Source organism: Pezoporus flaviventris, unplaced genomic scaffold, assembly GCF_033815535.1.
Source record: "Pezoporus flaviventris isolate CSIRO_AGI_PZ_B2104156 unplaced genomic scaffold, CSIRO_AGI_Pfla_v1 ptg000021l, whole genome shotgun sequence".
NCBI classification, from domain to species: Eukaryota; Metazoa; Chordata; class Aves; order Psittaciformes; family Psittacidae; genus Pezoporus; species Pezoporus flaviventris.
The window spans coordinates 12,202,520-12,220,623 of record NW_026892569.1 but is presented as its reverse complement, the minus strand read 5'-3'; the positions used below and the strand labels follow the sequence as shown (position 1 = coordinate 12,220,623).

Sequence of the window (18,104 nt, the reverse complement as noted above, 5' to 3'; positions counted from 1 at the left end):
GGATGCATTTAAAAGTCAGTCAATCATCCAGAACTTTTTAGATGGAGAAGAAAAGGAGTGACCATGTAGGTGTTAGTGAGTTTGTCCTATGATCTTCAAATATTTGCTACTGTACCTTCTTGAAAGTCTGTTTTATTTGTATTAAACATCCAAATGCCATAACTTTGTCTGTGGCCACACTCAGAGAGTTGTGGTCAATGGCTCAGTGTCCCAGTGGAAGCCCATGACAAGCCGTGCTCCTCAGGGGTTGGTATTGGAACCGGTGCTGTTCAGCTTGGTCTAGTTCAGGATGTCCCTGCTCATTGCAGGTGGGTTGGACTAGATGACCTTTGAAGGTCCCTTCCAGCCCAAACTATTCTATGATCCTATGATTCTATGACCATGCAGCTCATGTCATCCTAAAGCAGGAAAACAGTTTGGATAGATCAGACTCTATGTGTATTTCCCTACATCTATTTGGTTGGAATTCTAGCTCAGTTCCTGGCATCTGCAATGTAAAATTCGGCAGTGTGCAACTCCCATAAAAGAAATTCCTTATAGCGTTTCTATTAATTTTCATTGATATATAATTCTTCTTCTTACCCTTCATTTTCTAACACAAAGCTTTTGGGGATGGGTGACCTTTCTTCATTTATATGCATGGCATCTCTTTGAGTACATGCTCTCTGATTTTCAGCCAGTCATTAGCTGTTTGACATTAAACTCAGTCCAAACCTCAGTTACTACTTACCTCTCCTCTGGTGCAGGGCATTGCATCTGAATACCTGGATGTGCACATGGAGCCCTCCTCAATCAGATCATCCTGGAGTCCAAAAGTCGCTGTACAGTTGACAGAGAAATACTTGTAGGGCCTCCAAGTCTGCCCATAGTCCTGGGATCTTTCCAACACCATTGCAGCTGGGCGAGGTGACTTGAACACAGCAATGACATGGGTCAGGTAGAATTCTGTTTCAAAGTCCAGTCTGATTTCTTCCCTGTGTACCCCTTGGGCAGACTGCCACCAGGAGATGGGGTTTGCAAAGAAATCATCCGTCATGTCAGCAGGGAGATGGGAGTTATCAGGCTGGTTGGCATTGCACTTGGTGCAGCGAGGCTGCCCACAGCCATGGGTGACCTGATGGAGGAGATTCTGGTCTGGGTAGAAGCAGTAGAGCTCTGTGCTGTTCTGGCCACACGTGGTGAGGGTGACCGGTGTCCTCCCTGTTGCCAGGTTTCCCACTGGAGGGTTGCAGGACCGACCATTGCAGCGGAAGGCTCGGGGCCTGGTGGGGTCTGAAACACAAGGCAAAGAAACACAGCAAGGAGAGTTTCTCACACAGTTCTCAGGCTGTAACATAGGTGACCATACAAATGACTGGCATCTTCGTTTGGGGAGTGATGTACTTCTAAGGAGAGCTACTTCATCTTTTCACACAAAGTTGGGAGGGAATTTCTTAGTAAATCTAGTCCTTGGATTTGATCCTAACTCAGAAACTGAGGTCTTTAGAAAATTCATGCTCATGGTGCTTCGCTTTGATACGTCTGTTGAAAATGCAGTTGTGTCCATCTAAATTTGATGGCTAAACATGAATTTAATGTTTAACCACAGAAATCTTGTGTTTTCTTACTTTCACTCCTGTAAAGCTCTCTAACAAGTCTATATACAAGTCCAGAGGAGAGCCACGAGGATGATCAGGGGACTGGAGCACCTCCTGTATGAAGACAGGCTGAGAAAGTTGGGGCTGTTCAGCCTGGAGAAGAGAAGGCTGCGTAGAGACCTCAGAGCAGCCTTCCAGTATCTGAAGGGGGCCTATAGGGATGCTGAGGAGGGACTCTTCATTAGGGACTGGAGTGACAGGACAAGGGGTAATGGGTTAAAACTTAAACAGGGAAAGTTTAGATTGAATATAAGGAGGAAGTTCTTTACTGTAAGGGTGGTGAGGCACTGTATTGGGCTGCCCAGGGAAGCTGTGAATGCTCCATCCCTGGCGGTGTTGAAGGCCGGGTTGGACAGAGCCTTGGGTGCCATGGTTTAGTGTGAGGTGTTCCTGCCCATGGCAGGGGGTTGGAACTGGATGATCTTAAGGTCCTTTCCAACCCTAACTATTCTAGGATTCTATGATTCTAACTGAGGCTGAATCTATTCAATGCATTTATTTTCATTGTTACCAGAAAGCAAAGTCAAACTGTTCTACACATTGTAGATACATTAAAGAAAGAGACTATTGCTGGCCAGCTCATTATGGACACTAATTACACATACAAACACAGAAAGAATGCATGTATTTCTGTAGTGACTCATTACTGGCATAATTTTGAAAGGAAGTTGAGTTTCTGCTGCTCCTATTGAGATCAGCTGGAGTTGTTAATGCTTAGAAGAGTTTAAAACCAAGTCTCTTGTTCAAATACCTTGACATGGACAGAAAGTGACAATATTGTTTGTCAAATTTCCAAAGAGTGGCAAATTTGGGGGTATCTTCCATGTGTACAGCTGCTTCTGAATTAAAAAGGACAGGAATAACTACAAAGTCTTAATACTGTTTGGAAATCAATAGTGTCTTTAACTGGCATTAAAGAGCATTCCAAAACCTTACCATGCTGGTGAAAACTGCGTTTCTAATGACGTACGACGTCCTCTTTGCAACTTAAGAGTCTAGAAGGAGTTAAAGAGTGACCTTGCAAGGTCATAAATCTAATCCAAGGGGTCACAAGTCAGATGGCTGGATGGAAGTCCTACAGGAAATGACCCTTCCAATGAAACCTAGGATGACCGTAAACCCTGGGTAATCCAGGAGCAGTTCAGAGGTCGGCTATTAGTTCAACAGTCTAGGTCAACATTTCAGATCCCTCCTTGGTTTTTATTCAGCCTTTCCCCAAGCAAAATAGGTTTTAAGGTGAAGTTATGTCAAAGAAAAAAAAGACTCTAATTCAGCCCTATAAAAATACTCAAATTGTAAATGTAGTTGGTTGAAACTGATGTCCCTCTTTCCAAAGGGAATGTTTAAGGTGAAAACTAGTGTGTAACATGCAAGGTTTTGCCTCTGAGTTGTTTCTGTCCTTAGTTCCTTCATGGCATTTCTGCCCAGGCCATAAGAGAAAGGTCAGACATGGGTATTGGTTTGGAAAACACCTCGTGCATTTTGCTTCCCAGGATTAGGATGCAAAACAAAGTTGCTGTATGTCTATTGGATCCTATTGATCAAGGGAGTATACTGTCTTAGCTTACCTGGAGCATAAGGTAGTCTTAAGCCTCAGATAGCAAGAAATCAGATCATCCAAAAATGCCCTTGACTACTCTTAGGAGCAGGTGGAAGCCACCTTCAAAGGAACTTGGACTTAGTGTGTGTGCCTTGCAGACACTAAGCAGCAGCCGCAAGGAAAGAGAAGGTGTCTGGAGACACAGTAGTAGTGGTTTCCTGCTGGTGGAGGTTGTCTTCCACCAGTGGTTGGAATGGGCTGGCCAAGATGTTTTCTAGTATCCCAGTGAAGTCCTAGGTGACTGGAAGACTGCAGCAGTGCCTGAATTACATGTGCTCCTATAGTCCTCGCATCAGAGGAATGAAAGCTGCTCCTCCTCAGTCCCACCACTGCCTGTGCCAGCACAGTGATGGATTTTCATGACACAGGATTTGCTGCAGAAGTCAGCTGGAGAGGAAAGGAGATTGGGATGTTTGGCTCTATCAGTTCTGTTCTTGGCTCCCCAGCTTCAACTCAGCAGGTGGTAATGGAGATCCTCCAGCCAGCCCTCACACCATCCTCACTGCTTAATGACCATTTCAATGTATTATCTTTCTCATTATGAACTTCTTACTCCATCCGAGCCTGGTACAGGTACAGGGGAACACCAGGAGCTGCAGAGATTTTATCTGGGAGGTTCCTTGCAATTTCTCTGAGGCTTTTTGTCCTGAGAAAGGACTCAGGTTTTCAGGTCAGCAAAACCACAATGAGCCTTGAGAATGTCTTTGCAAGTGGCATTTAGGTTCGTGTTCATGTTCGTGTCCAAGCTGTTTGGTAAAAGTTACTGGAAATAAGGAAATCACAGAAATTTCTGTGTTTAAAGTAGATTGGATTTTAGCTGATATTGCTCAGTGCTGCAGAAAGATGTCATCTTTGCCTCCAGACAATTTAATGGGACTGATCTTATAACTGAACTTGGAACAAGCATTAGCTCAAAGAGTCAGGTTGCTTAGTTTTGATTAAGAATGCATTCATATTGCAAGTGCTATTGGATTATGGATAAATATAACATATAATTAAAAGGAAGTCCATCTCTGCTGATGCATCACACTACTGAAGCTTTTCTGAAGGAAATGGGATGCAGCAGTTCTGAATTCAAGGACTTACGTAGGGGAAGCTTTGCAGACAAGGATGTCAAAGTAAAAAAGGAAACTTATTAAAGGGAATGGCTGCTTTTGATATTTCTCATAAATGGGCTATTATTCTGGTATCGAGTTTTTCAGCTGGTTTGTCTGAACCTGGAAAGGGAGAAAACCATGGTTGTTCTCTTGCATAAGAGTCACAAGAAGGTTGATTTCCTCCGCCAGCTAATGCAGCAATATCAATAAACAGTTCCTGTCTGAACTGCTGTGTCATTAGCAAAATGGGAGAAGAACAAAGTGCAAATGAGCAGGAGGGAGTTGGAAGACAAAATCTGCAGTCGATTAAAAGCTTTGTGTTTAAAGAAATCAATTGGCAGGACATTGCTTGGCCACAGGGATGCTGCAGCCTGTCCATCACTCACCGATTCTGGGGAAACAACATGAAATGTGGAATCTGGACAGTGAGGAAAGACTGCTGCAGGACAGAAACAGCAGCAGGAGAACAAACAACTCACCCCAAGTGCCAGGAGGACTCACTGAATAATTCATAAAGAACTAAACACTTCGATTGTGCATGGGCACTACATGTTATTATGGAGTTGATGAGTTTTTACTCCATAGAGGATGGGTTTGCTCAATAGAGAATGGTTTTACTCCATAGAGTTTGGCTACGGTATGATTAATTTATTTGCCTGTTTTCTGGCTCCTCAGAGCTGTGCCATAAAGTGACAGGTCAATGGCACATGCCCAGCACGTGTTGTAACAACAGCATTACCCAATGGTTAGGGAATCCTACAGCTGAAGGGAGGTCACACTACTGATATTCCTGAGATGCCATCTCAAACAGACATCTCTTACTCACCTTGGAATGGAACGGAACATTGTAGACATGAATTAAAAACAGGTTCTGGGGGTTTTTAGGACTTTTTTTCACCCTCCATTGGACACTTGACATTAGAAAGGTCATATGGTCACTCAAAGCCTGCGGAGGTGACTGGAGAGCTGCCTTTTGTGAGTGATTTTAATTGGAATTTCTATTTCTTTTCGTATCAAATTTATGACTGTGTGTGTCCAAGTCTCCTATGGTGAGACAGGAGAGTGAATTTCACAGTTCTGTGCAACATGTGAACACTAAAACCTTTGTGTATCTTCTGCTATGGTTTTGATGGAGCACTTTGTGCATGTTATGTCCAACCTGGATTTCTCTTGTTCTGTATCAGTTTAGCTTTTTCCTTAATAACCAAAAACTTCAGATGTTCTTTTGAAGCCAAGCACCCTGGGGACAGGAGTGGCACGAGTTTTTATTAGTCAGACCTAGAACTTCACCCCTTAATGCTGTTACAACAGAAGTGCCATGCAGCCCTTTGTTATCTGGGGCCAACATGCAATAAGTTTGGCAAGTCTTCATCCATTTATGAGTAGCCTGATGTATTTCTGCACTAAAATAGCCGTAATAACTGGAGCTACAGAGCCAGCCTTCATAAATACCCCAGAGGTGAAGTTCTGAATATGCTACAAACCCAATCTGCTTCCATGGCCCAGGGCATGGACAGAATAAGACCCCAGGTCTGGGCTCTCATCCACTGTGTCCAGTTGCAGTTTGCCTGCCACATCCTTTCTGGAGTAACAATGGGCTTCAACACCTACAACTTCATTTACAGAGGAGCTGAATAACCTGAGCCCAGAGGAAACCTTTCTTAACAACTGTCCCAATATGCAAGAGACCACTGCAGAGGGAGGGGAGCAGCGCTAGGGAAAGATCACCCAAGTGTCACATCTCACAATATAAAACCTAAGTGACTCCTCCAGCCTAACCACTAAGGGGTTTTATTTTCCTTTGGCATTCCAGTTAAAGATGCAAGCAGCCAATCTTAACAATCCAGACTGACTTCTCTGCACAGAGACAGCAGAAGGCGAATATTGTGCTCCCCACAAATATTATACTTCATGTATTCCCCACACAGCTGCCCCATCAATATGTTTTGCTTTTGATCAGGAGGGATCAACTATAGGGCTGAAAAATGAGTTTACTGTATGGGCTAATAATATAGGTACGAAACACACCTCACTGTACATGTCTTTGCTCAGGAAAAGGCTGAGACTTCCAAATCGTTTTCCATAGATGGGCACTGTCCAGACTAACCATAGTCTGAGCAGTACTGACCCTGCCTGTAAGAGGACCTACAGAGGTTCAAGGTTAATTCAAGATTTTAATACTGCTTCAATAATAATAATAATAATAGTAATAATAATAATAGAATAGAATGAGCAGGTAACCCTTGTGTTTTCACAGGTTGACGGCTTGTAAAACCTTTTGACCCAGCAGCATATATTCATTTGAAGTGACATTGAATCCTTAACATCATCACCTTCAGTATCCAATTATGTTGCTGTTATTCCCTATGTCCCACACTGTTACACTCAGAGCATGTTTAGCTCCATGCAGAACTCCCACCCTCCCCTCAAATTCACTTCCCAAGCAGTCAGCTGCAGGCTGCATCTCCTTGCAGATTCATTTTCACCTTTGAATTGGCTGCAGAGCAGATTTAGGCTGGTTTGTAAGAGGCTGCCTTCTGCAACAGCATCAGCAGCTTCACCGCCAGCTCCCCAACCTTCCTGTGCTGTGTGTCAACAGATGTATCCTACAGGGAGAGTCCCAGACTGGGAAAACAGGGAATGCCCAAGATGAGACACTGAAAGGACTAAGGTACATGTCCTCCCTCCACTCATTCCCTGGCATGTTGTGATAGACAGGCTTTTTCCCAACTGAGTCATGGGATAATGTGACAGGATTATAAATGTATGAAAATACCTTAAATCCATCCCTTAAACAGCACAGGTAGTGTGGGGAATGGACTCAGTCCTAATCCGTTTTTAATCTAATGCTAATTTAATCTTGTCCACTGCATGTTAACTATGAAATCAGGGAATACACTGAATGAATGGGCTGGCTTGGATAAACAGTAATTCCTAAACAGTGTCTCTGACTTTTAATGATGCACAACGGAGTTAACAGAGAATAATTCCGATTCCTCCAGTGCTGCTGTCCAAGGATGTTGTTGGTTCACCCTTGTCCTGCCTAGGAAGGCAATGTTTCATCCTCAAAACATGTACCCAGCACATCTCAATCCATCTCCCTCTCTCTCTTTTTCTGTTACTTTCATTCACAAAAATAACACTTTTTTCTTGTAAGGATGTATGAAACTGTACATCCTAAGCCTTTGGGAAGAGACTGAGCTATAAAGCTGTGTATTGCAAGGGGTAAGAAGCATATATATATATATATATATATATATATACACATATATATATACTGACCAACCCAGATTCCTTGTAAAAATCCAACCTAAAGATGTTAACATCATTTCTTTTAGCCAACAGCTCTGATTTCTATTCCCCTTCCCTTCACTCAACTTAGGATAAATTGTTTCAGAATGGCAATATTGATGTATTTCACTTACCTGCTTCCCCATGGCCAGATATAACATATTCCAAGAACACAATCAGCATGATGCCTTGATGCTGCATGGCTGTCAGCAGAATAGCTGTCCTCAGTGAAGCAAAAGAGAGCTGCAATAACCTACAGGTTTGGTGCTTGCATGGCTTTTCTGTGCTTGCTTGCTTTCTCTCTGCTCACCTTCCCCTCAGTGCAGGGGTCAAGGCTGCTGCCTCATTCTTCTTGGTCTTGTTTGGGTCCAGAGCTGTTTGTTGTGTGTGTGTGTAGGGGGGGGGGGGGGTCCTCAGGACTCAGATGCCTTCTGGGTGTCACCCATTCATTGCTTCCAATAAATAAGGATTCTGGGTGTCTTCACCCCTCTCCATGCAGCGGGCTGGGGACGTTCACATCCCTGAGCGCCTCAGCGAGCTCCGTTCCGTCCGGTCCTTGGCGAGTGGATGGATGCTATTTGGAAACTTTCATTTCTGCTCCTTGCTTTCGGAGGAGCTTGGTTTTGGTTCTGGCTCTGGCTCTGCCTCGGCTCCCCTTGGCGACCTTCCCCAGCGGCTGATGGTGGCGCTGGGGTCCGGGCAGCGCGTCCTTAGCAGGGTATCCCCGGACCTTCTCTCCCTTTGCTCCCTGCAGCGGAGGATCATAGAAGAGAGGAGTTGGCTTTTCTCCCTGAGGGATGATGAGAAGCAAGTGCTTTCTTGGCTCTTCTCTCTCTTGTCTTGTGTTTTGGTTTGGTTTATCTTGTATCACTTCCCTCCTGCCTCCGCTGTCACGGAAGCCACTTCTCCCCCACCTCCAAGGGATTTGCTTCACACAGCGAGCGCCAGGGAGTCGAAAACGCAGCCAAGGGCAGCCCGCCGGGGCCGGGGCCAGTGCCCGGGAGGTCCCGGCTGCCGCTGCCGCCGGAGTGCGGCTCTCCCCAGCCTTGGGGGCTGCGGAGGGCACAAGGGCAGGGGAGGAGATGCGATGCCCAGCGCCAGGAGAGAGGGGAGAAAGGGAAGAGGGGGGACGCTGGGGAATCCTTCCTCCCTCCTGCTCCAGCAGCGCTTGGGCTGGGGGTCCTTCCTCCCGACGGTGCCTGGTTATCTTCAAGTTTTGGCCGTGCCTCCCTTCAGCTTTTAGCGCATCTCTCAGTCCTAACTGGGCAGCTCTCCTCTCTGGTCCTGTCTGGCTGCAGAGGGGATTATTCTAACATGTGATCTTCTTCCTGCTCTTTATATGTGCTTGGGGGGGGCGGGGGGGGGTATCGGGAGGAGGAGGAGGATGGGTCGGTTCCGCACCTCCTCGTCGGCTGCTCTGGTCCTTGCCGTGCTCAGATGCAGGCGTCGTGTTCCAGACGCATCTTCCTCTCCAGGAGCCGGTGTCTGTCCCTCTGCCTGTGCCTGTGTGTGCAGGGCGGGGGCACCGCGCTGCCCGCCCGGCCGGTGCCCGCTGTCCCTGCAGCACCCTCTGCCCGCCCGCCCGGAGCACGACACCCGCCCTGCTCCGGGCACTGCCCGGAGCATCCCCCTTCAGGTACCAAAAGGCAGCCCCGGTGCATGGGGAGAGCAGGGGGGATGTCTTTAGGGTTCATAGGTGCACAAAGGAGCACACGAGCAGGGTTTCTTTCCATCATCACAGACCTGAGCTGGGACAAATCTGGCAGTGAGGGGACCTGGGGCTTTCCAGAGAAGCCGGGGTGTCTGCTGGAGCATCATCACTGGCACACCAAACACCGGGCATGTCCCTGGAGTTGGATGTACTCGGGAGGCTCCAGCATGCAGCAAACGGGGTGAAAGTGCTCAGCCCCAGAAATCATTTATTTCAGTGAGCTCCTACACCCCCCTCCAGCTTCATTCTCTCTATCTTCACTTTTCACACCGTTCAATTCTGGGTGTCACAGAAGGAAGCAGGTCTGATGGGAGTGGAGAGGCAAACAAGGTTATTCTTGTGCTCGTGTGTGTGCAGGGATTTGGAGGACGTGGGTCATAAAGAATAATGACATTTATTTCCCTTTGGGGTGGAAATGTTCACATAAGGCAGGGTTATTTAGCTCAGTTTTGGGGCAGATTTTCTGACTTTACCTTCCTTTTGTATGTTTTTAATGCGAAAGCCCACCAGAAATTCTTTAAATATGAAGAATTCTTCTCCCTCTCCTTTTTGTCTTTGCCTTTTGTTTGAAAGCAGCTAAATCAGTGTATAAACACCAACCAAAACTCTCCTGCCATGAATGACAGGTAGCATCCTTCAGAGGTTTGCGTCTGCTGCACACTCAGCTCCCCTGGGATGCTCCTAGTTCTTTCAACCCCAGCATCTTCAGTGGGAGCTGGGGATGTGCAGCATGTCCCAGAGCTGAAGGCGATGTGACATTAATGAGATGCTGTCATTTAATAACTGAGCTTTGTTGTCACCGCTTGTTGATCGCTGCCTTTGTGGGGAAATGCAGTGGGGTTTTATTCCCAGGTTTTAGGCTCATTCCTAAGTGAAGTGTCTCTCCCAGTCAATTTCACCAGGCTTAAACTGTGGCACTTGAGAGAGTCGCCTGGCCAAGAGCTGTAGTTCCATGGATGTAATAAAGTTCAAGAAGCTCCTGTGTTATTAAACAGCTCAAGATGGACAGCAGAATTCACGTTGCACTGTAAGTGGGAAATCAAAGTGAAGGATATTCAGTTAGTTGTGATGTCTCAGTGGCAGTACCCTATGGCTTTCTAGTTGTTGTTGACTGTAGGATATAAAAGTAACTTAGACCTGAGAACCTGAATTTGTCCTCCCAATTATTGCCTGCATTGAGAAAACCACTAGTTCCAATGGGTGCATTTCCAGTTTAATAAAGTCCATTTGTGCCTAGAAGCTAAGAGGAGCTAACACCTAAGGGCTGTCAATGATAACTGCTGTTATTTAGAAGATGAGCTGGTGACATCTGAGGAACAGCCCATACCTAGAGGTGTCAAACATGGGATGCCCATCTCAGCTGAACAGTGTGCATGAACAGTGATGTGATCAATAGTTAGTTAGTTCCTAAAGCATGGAAATGTAAATGCCCGATCCTTGAGGTCTCAGGCAAGGTTCCTGCTCCAGACCAGGACTCTCACTAGGACACTGGGGCAATGAGACGATTTGGAAGGTGGCTGAGTTTGCTCTAGTGGCTTAGTGACAAAGCACCCAGGGACTCAGCAGCAAAACTGTGAATCATTCATTTTGGGGGAGGAGGGAAGAGCCAATGGCATGGAGCGGAGGGGAGAGGAGGGTCACCTCTGCCACCTGCCCCTGTGCTTCAAGAGCTGTTTGCAGAAGCCAAAGGACAGGCTGTCCTCTTCTGATCACCTGGAGTGGAGGGATCTGCATCCCTTAACATCCTGCTTGCCTGCACCTTCCTATTCCTTGCACCTCTTCTGTTTGCCTTGCCTTTCCTCCTTGTATTTCCTCAGCAGCCATGAGCAGCCTGAAGGAAATCTGTCGTGGCCTTCCTCTATACCCTTTGCCTGAAAACAGAGGTCGGAGGAAAGGAATACCCCATGCGCCTGTGAGAACCCCTAATCTCACTTCTCAGGAGAAAAAGGTAACATGGGCTTTCACTGGGCCTCACTTCAGATAAATGCAGCTCAGAGCAACGGATCTGATTGCCTCAAATGCTATTCTGAGCCTGGGCTTCGTGGGAAATATGTTTCCTTGGTATTATAATTCCAGTGGGTAATGGGATGAAGTACTGGAAGCTCTTCTGCTTGCTTGCTTTCTTCCTCCCCAAGAGATAACCAGGTTGGACGGGGCTTGGAGCAACTTGCTCTAGTGGAAGGTGTCCTTGCCCATGGCAGGGGGTTGGAACTGGATGAGCTTTAAGGTCCCTTCCAACCCAAACCATTCTATGTTTCCATGATTCTATGGTATGAGGGAGATTTGCTGCACAACAGCTTCCATGCCTTTAAATGGCTAAACAAGAGGCACTAGATTTCAACAATGTCAATCCAGCGTTGTTCTAGAAGATGAAATTATGAGTGCTGTTGCAAAACCACTTCATATGTATGGGAGTGAAAGTTATCTGAATAAAAGATCCAAAGATACTTTATTTTATCCAGTAGCCCGAGAATCCTGGAATTTAGGGAAGTTTGTAGGGAGCTGAGTTAATTATTTGTCCTTAGTTGTGTAATTCTTTTCCAGCCTCTTTTTGTTTGAATAGCCTACGCACACACTAAAGTAATCATTGCATTATTCCAGGCTAGAGATTTAGAACATAATCAGCAGCAGAACATAATGGTCAATGGGTGGAGATACATAGGAATCTGTGGGAGAGAGGATAAGGTGGGATCCTTAGTTTGAAAGTCTGTGCTTCATCACATGTAGCATCACTTGGAGTGTGACATTCTGGTCAGAGCAACAGAAGTTCCTTCCCCCTAACAAGCTGCACACAACTCCTTTGCCTTCGTGGGAGTTCCCCACTGGCATCAGCTGCCAAATTCCTTCAAAGTCCACTTCCACAAGCTGAGGAGAGCCTAGGAAAAGGGTGGAAAGAGGATCAGCTGGTTGATATCTAAAGAGGATTTACGTCAGTATCAGGAGCATTCATGGCTGAAGCATCCTGTCTGTGCCTGAGACAGCTCACACACATGGAACTGTGGCTACCAAGTGTGCAGAAGAAGGCTGTGGTGATGGCTCTGAAGATAAAGCAGCGGGGAGTGAGCTCCATGGCACGTCAGAACATTGCCAAACATCTCCATTTTATTCCTTGCCTTTGCTAAATCATTTTTCCCCTGCTGTAGCATGGAGGAGTCAGTGTTGCAGGACAGGGGATGATATCTCTCCAAAGGATGCCAAGCCTTACTCTTTACCTGGGGAGAGAAACGTAATGACAAAAGTCCTCAATCCTTGTACAGAAACTGGAATAGTTTTCTGCCTCCTTTAAGTGCTGCAGGACAGCAATAGGCTGATTTTCTGGCCCCAATCTACTGTCTAACATCCTATCCTCATCTCTCCCTATTACCTACCACATGTGATAAGAAGTTATGCTAGCTGGGTTTTTATTAGACTGTTAGAGATTTAAAAGCTTCCTTTCTGCTTTTACTCTGAATCCTCCACCTTAAACTCTTGACAGAGTCAGAGGCTCAGCTGGTATTTATTTGATATCTGAAAGGTCAAATCTCTCTTTTTAAGAGCTGTTCTGCGCTTAGAAAGCATGTAGACAGAAAGGTTGTCTGACTGTGAGCTGGTTTTTAAGTCTTGAGACAGGCTTCCAGATTTTGTTGACAGCGTGTAATGCTGAGCATATTGTGAGGCTTATCTGTATGTGTGACACTGTTTTCTGACTGAAGTACTCAGAACTCTGACAGAAATGAAGTTAATGATAATGAATCTACTGACTTCCTCAGGATTTGTCCCTCTTTTCACATGCCTTCAATCCAGTTTTACAATAACAACCCTTAGGACTGCCAATGCTTTATTTTCTTGGACCTCCTTTTGTGGTTATAATAGAAACCCTGGGAGATTTATAAAGCTCTGTGTGCTTTGGGGCTTGCTGAAGAAGTATATAATTCTTCCTATCATACCAACTTCAATCTTTTTGGATAAATCAAACCATTTCTCAGAACTGATTCTCTTTCTGTGTTTCCTGAGTTCTCTTCTTTGTCTATAGACTGGAACACCTGCATCCTCCCTCTTTCCCTCCACAGCTCTTCTGTTTCTCAGCATCTGTATCTTACTGTAAATACACTACAAAGAAACTGCCCTTAAAATCGTATGCATGGAGTGTCCTTTGCAGAACAAGGATGCTGCATCCTCAGTAATCAATGATATTCAATTGAACGTGCCCTTCTTAGTGTTGCTCAGCATCAGAAAACAGTGGCACACCTTCATCCACACAGTGATTCCCTTATGTATCTTAGAGCTACATTATGCTGCAGTCTTCCTGCTGCCCCAGCATCATCATCGTCACCTGTGTATGTCACAGGGCCCTAAGGTCAGTCATGGGCCTTGATGGCCTTGATGAGCCTCACCTGAAATCTCCACCCATGCCCTCTGTGAACAGGTTTAAGGGCTCTATTTAAGCTCAGGCCTGGGCTCTCACTCCTACTCGTGGTGGAAATGTGTCTGTCTGTAGTTCTGTCACTGGAGTATCTCTGTACCCAGCCATGGACCACATTGATCTGGTCTCTACCTGTGAGCTGTCCTGCCAGGCTTTGAGCACTGTCTCTCTGTGGTGACCATCACCAGACCTAGTCCCGACTTGCACTTCTACCTTGGCCGCCTACCCGCACATCACCATGATCTTGCCTGATGACTTGGACTCTTGGTGGCTGCCATCCCTGGGTTGCCCAGCTCATCTCTGCAGGTACTGTGAGGCTGGACCCTGGCTGGTGAGGTGTCTGTGCTGCTGGGTCTGTTATTCTGCTTGCTCCCTTTTTCCTTCAGGAACAACTGGACTTTGCTTCATGACATCCTAGTGCGAAGAGCTGCAACCAGAGCCTATGAAGTCACATAGCACCTGAAGTGCTTCAATGTTCTGGAAAAGCAGCCAGACACTTGACCTTAATGGTTGCTTTACACATCCCAAAATAAGGCTGCTTTTAAGTTTCTATGTGGATTGGGAAGGCCAATTTGTTGGCTCCTGTTTTGGAACATCTGGATGATAAAGAACTCGGGAAGCTTTTTCACAGCCCGCAAAGTATTTATAGTAATGGTCAGTCAGACATCGCTATGTTTACTTCCTGAGCTGACCTAAACTGGGACCTATCAGGAAGAATAATACATGAAACAACAATCTTGCTTTTACAGTTGCTGCTTACAGAATAGTGCCACCAAATACTCTGGGCCTGGATATCATCAGGCAGAAGATGATGGGTGGGAGACAAGCAACCTCCCCGGGGTAAGAGCGGCAGAACTAAGAATGAGGCTGTTGTAGAGTTCAGCTATTTGCTTTGTCTCCTCATGCTTACCTTTTCCCTTTGAGCCTGCAAATCTCAGTGTTTGAGTCTCTTGGGATTCTTCAGTTGGAAGTCCTGATGATGCTGTTATAAAATGGAAATGAATGGTATTCCTTCTGAAGAGGCCCTGGCTCCTCAGTGAACACCAATTAGGGAGGAGGCTGGTATGCTTGATTCCTCGAGAGACTCACCCAACAAAGATATTTACAGCTGATTGATTGGAGCAGGATTTCATGGGTTCTGTTGACATTGACAGGTCTGAATCTTGATTGAATAGCAGCAGGATCATGTTTTACTCTGTCAATGCTAGTGAGTACACAAAAAGACGCCCTAATAGTGACTAGAGCTTAAGCATGAGTCAAAGAGTAGATCCAGCTGGCACATCTAAGAAGAAGACTTTGCATGTAATGCTTGCACTGCACTGGATAGGTTAGAATACTGTTTTATATGGAGCTGTAATGAAATGTAAGAAATGATGACCTTGTATTGCCTGTCCACAAAAGCAGTGATCAGCCTGTTTGAATTTGCTCCTTGAGTGCCTTTCTTAGGTTATTCAGTTTGACTCCATAATGAATATGCAAGATTCTTCCTGATGCACATGGCAATTGCCCTTTCATAAAGCAGCCAGGCTCTATCTAAGCAATTTTCAGTGCCCAGCTCTCCTATTGAGAGGTTGTTTCAGAGCCTCTTATATTTAAATTAGTCTAATTTCAGGACTACATTTATAGGTAATTCACAGCTATTTATTCCTCTTCAGCATTTTCCTGATGCTCCTTCCTGCTTTGACACTTATCCTGCAGTGAGACAGCAATCAAATGTCACCTTTGTTCAGTTCAGCTAAACAAGCTGCAGTCTTGGTCCTCTTTTACAGGATCCCTATTGTCTGCCCAACCAAGGTGCCCTTCGCACCCTTCATGTCACATCCAAGTTCATGTTTCATTAATGTTTGCATCGTCAAAATTCAAGCTTCTGCTGGTGCGTAGCACTAATAGCATAGAGGCTCAGGCTGAGAAAATTCATTTGGAAACCCAAACAGATTTTACTTGCTTGTATTTTTAGGGCAAAGAAGAATATTTGCCCATTAGTTTCATTATAACTACAAATGTATCGATCAAAGCCTGCGTGATCTTTGCTGGGCTGGAAGCAAAACATTTATCCTGGTAGCTCTCATATGCAGCCAAAATGCCAAATTCAGCAATGTTTTCCCTCTTGGCTGTGTTGTTGTAAGGGGTGTGGGTGGTTTTATTCGTGCTTTAGGAACTCCTTAGATTGCGAACTCACTGTGGTTGTTTGCCTCTGAGATTGACTTTGAAAATCCCCATGTATTTTGTCATGATGTGGATATAGCTGGGAGTTTTGTGTTCATTAATAACATGCCCTTGAAAAGTGACTGCTTATCTAACTGGAGAAGAGTAAGGTGGTGGTTGAAATGGTGTTTGTATTTGATCAGCTGGTAAATAGGGTTTTCCCCCTTGTCATTCCCTGCATGGAAGGGCAAATGTAATTTGGAGGGGTTTTACAGGTCAGGTCTCAGCTGGTGCACATCAGTATAGCTTCACTGATGTGAAAGGGTCTGACCCAGACCTGTTCAGCAGCAAGTGTGCCAACAAAACCCTCTTTTAGTATGAGGCATTTTGAGACTTAAATATTGTTCTTTCAGTTGCTCTAAGGTGTGTGAGACCAGCATGCTCAAATGAAGGAGCTGGAGAGCTCTAACTGTATGAACCAGCCCATAGTCATGTTGAATTAGGAGTTGTATTACTGAGCTGAGGGCTTTAGAGAGCTTTTCAGAACTTCTTACCAAGATAAATGTTGATGATACCTGGACTGGATGGTTCTTGATGCCTTTGTTTAGATACCTGTGCTACAGCCAACCCCTTCACTTCATCCCAAAAGCACTTGTTCCATAACTCTTTGAAATGCCACCAAAATGTATCACAAACATGGGGTATCCTTGCTATAACAGCCCTCTCCAAAACTATGTTTTCCTGATGGTTTTATAGACTGTTATTGGATTTGAAAGCAAGCGTGATCCCTTTCTACCCTTTCTACAGCTATTAAATCAGCCTAATAAAGATGTGGAATTCCATATGACTTGTAGATCTCAACTAAAAGTCATTTGGATAGTATCACCACTTGTCAGGGAACTTATGAAGTCTTTTAGCATCTTTGCATGAAATTGGCTTTTCAAAGATTACAGGATCTTTATTCTCATTATGGTTTTAATCAAATGGGACATGGAATACAGATACATGACTGTTACTAAAGATAGTGATTTATTTATGGCTTCTTTCATCCAAAAGGACATACTGTACTTTGCAAACCATGGGTAATGTCTTTGAAGACAACAGAGTGTCAGCCACGTAGCATCATCTGCAGAATTTAATTCAGTGCCTATTAATCATGTAAGCTAATTTGGAAGTGATACATGTAGCATCAGTAACATAATGTATTGCAGAGGGTGGGGGTTTATGTAGTGAATCTTTAATAAGACTTAGCCCAAGAACATCTTCATCTGGGAGTATGTCACATAACTCAGGGCTGAGTTCCCTCTTTTGAAGGTCTTCAGTGTCTGTAGGAGTTCAGAGTCCCAGTCTAAGGAATTCTGAATGCTTTCCTTGGTAGTTCAGTGCCCCCTAGCACTGTGAGAGGGAAGACATCCATGTCTGACACTGGGATTGAGCACTATTGAGCAGATCAAGGTCTCTCCATGCAGATTTGGGATGGGGAGGGTTACATGTGTTCAGGAATTGAATCTACAAGGGAAGATGCAGGTAGAAAAACTTCAATAGGAAAGCAGGAATGGAGCTCCTCTGGTGTAAGCTTGGCCTTTAAAATCATCTCATCCTTGTGATAGCTTAGGCAAGCTTCCAGTTGAGTCTGGCTAAGGTTCAGGGCCACCTTCTTACCTCCATTTCTCTTTTCCCTCGTTTTTTGTCTCTGGGTGTTTTTGGCAGCTGGCTTTGCGCAATGCCTTGCGTTATTTCCCACCTGAAATACAAAAGAAGCTGGCCCTGGAATTTGCTGAGGAGCTCCGGCTGTATGGCCACATCTATATGTACAGGTTCTTCCCAGAGATCGAGATGAGGTAAGGACTGGATAACTCGCACTGTATTTGGCTGATAACCACCTTTCACCTGTGGAACTGCCCTTTAGATAGTGGCATTGCTGTGTCCTAACTTACCTCTTGTAGAACTCATGTCATAACATACCAATGAAGTGCTTCATCTGAATAAATCGGATGCTCCGTGTATCATTAGATACAGTGGTTTCATTTCCAGTGAGGGATACTGCATGTTTTGGGGTGCTCTTCTGTAAAGCTGTGTAACACTTATCCTTCATCCTCCCACTTTCATCCTCATGAATCCCATGGCACTAGTAGGTAGACAGTGTGCACCTTTCTGGATAGGCTGGGCCAGGACTAGGACAGTCTCACTGCTAGAAAGCTCAGCACCACTCAATGGAAAG

The 18,104-nt window shown here is 45.2% G+C and overlaps 2 protein-coding genes across 2 annotated transcripts in view; one reads left to right on the top strand and one right to left on the bottom strand.

The window, feature by feature from the left end:
- Positions 1-9,233, bottom strand: part of LOC133270649 (netrin-4-like) — a 44,977-nt gene extending 35,744 nt beyond the window's left edge. Inside the window, exons 1-2 of the mRNA XM_061456084.1 lie at positions 7,760-9,233; positions 731-1,272 (exon numbers count right to left, since the gene is read on the bottom strand). Coding sequence (XP_061312068.1) covers positions 731-1,272; positions 7,760-7,826 — 609 coding nt within the window. The 5' untranslated portion in view covers positions 7,827-9,233. The remainder of the gene's footprint in view (positions 1-730; positions 1,273-7,759) is intronic.
- Positions 9,234-10,999: 1,766 nt separating this feature from the next.
- The window catches only part of UROC1 (urocanate hydratase 1), a 35,790-nt gene continuing 28,685 nt past the window's right edge, over positions 11,000-18,104 (top strand). The window contains exons 1-2 of the mRNA XM_061456082.1: positions 11,000-11,284; positions 17,594-17,724. Of these exons, the coding sequence (XP_061312066.1) occupies positions 11,159-11,284; positions 17,594-17,724 (257 nt within the window). The 5' untranslated portion in view covers positions 11,000-11,158. The remainder of the gene's footprint in view (positions 11,285-17,593; positions 17,725-18,104) is intronic.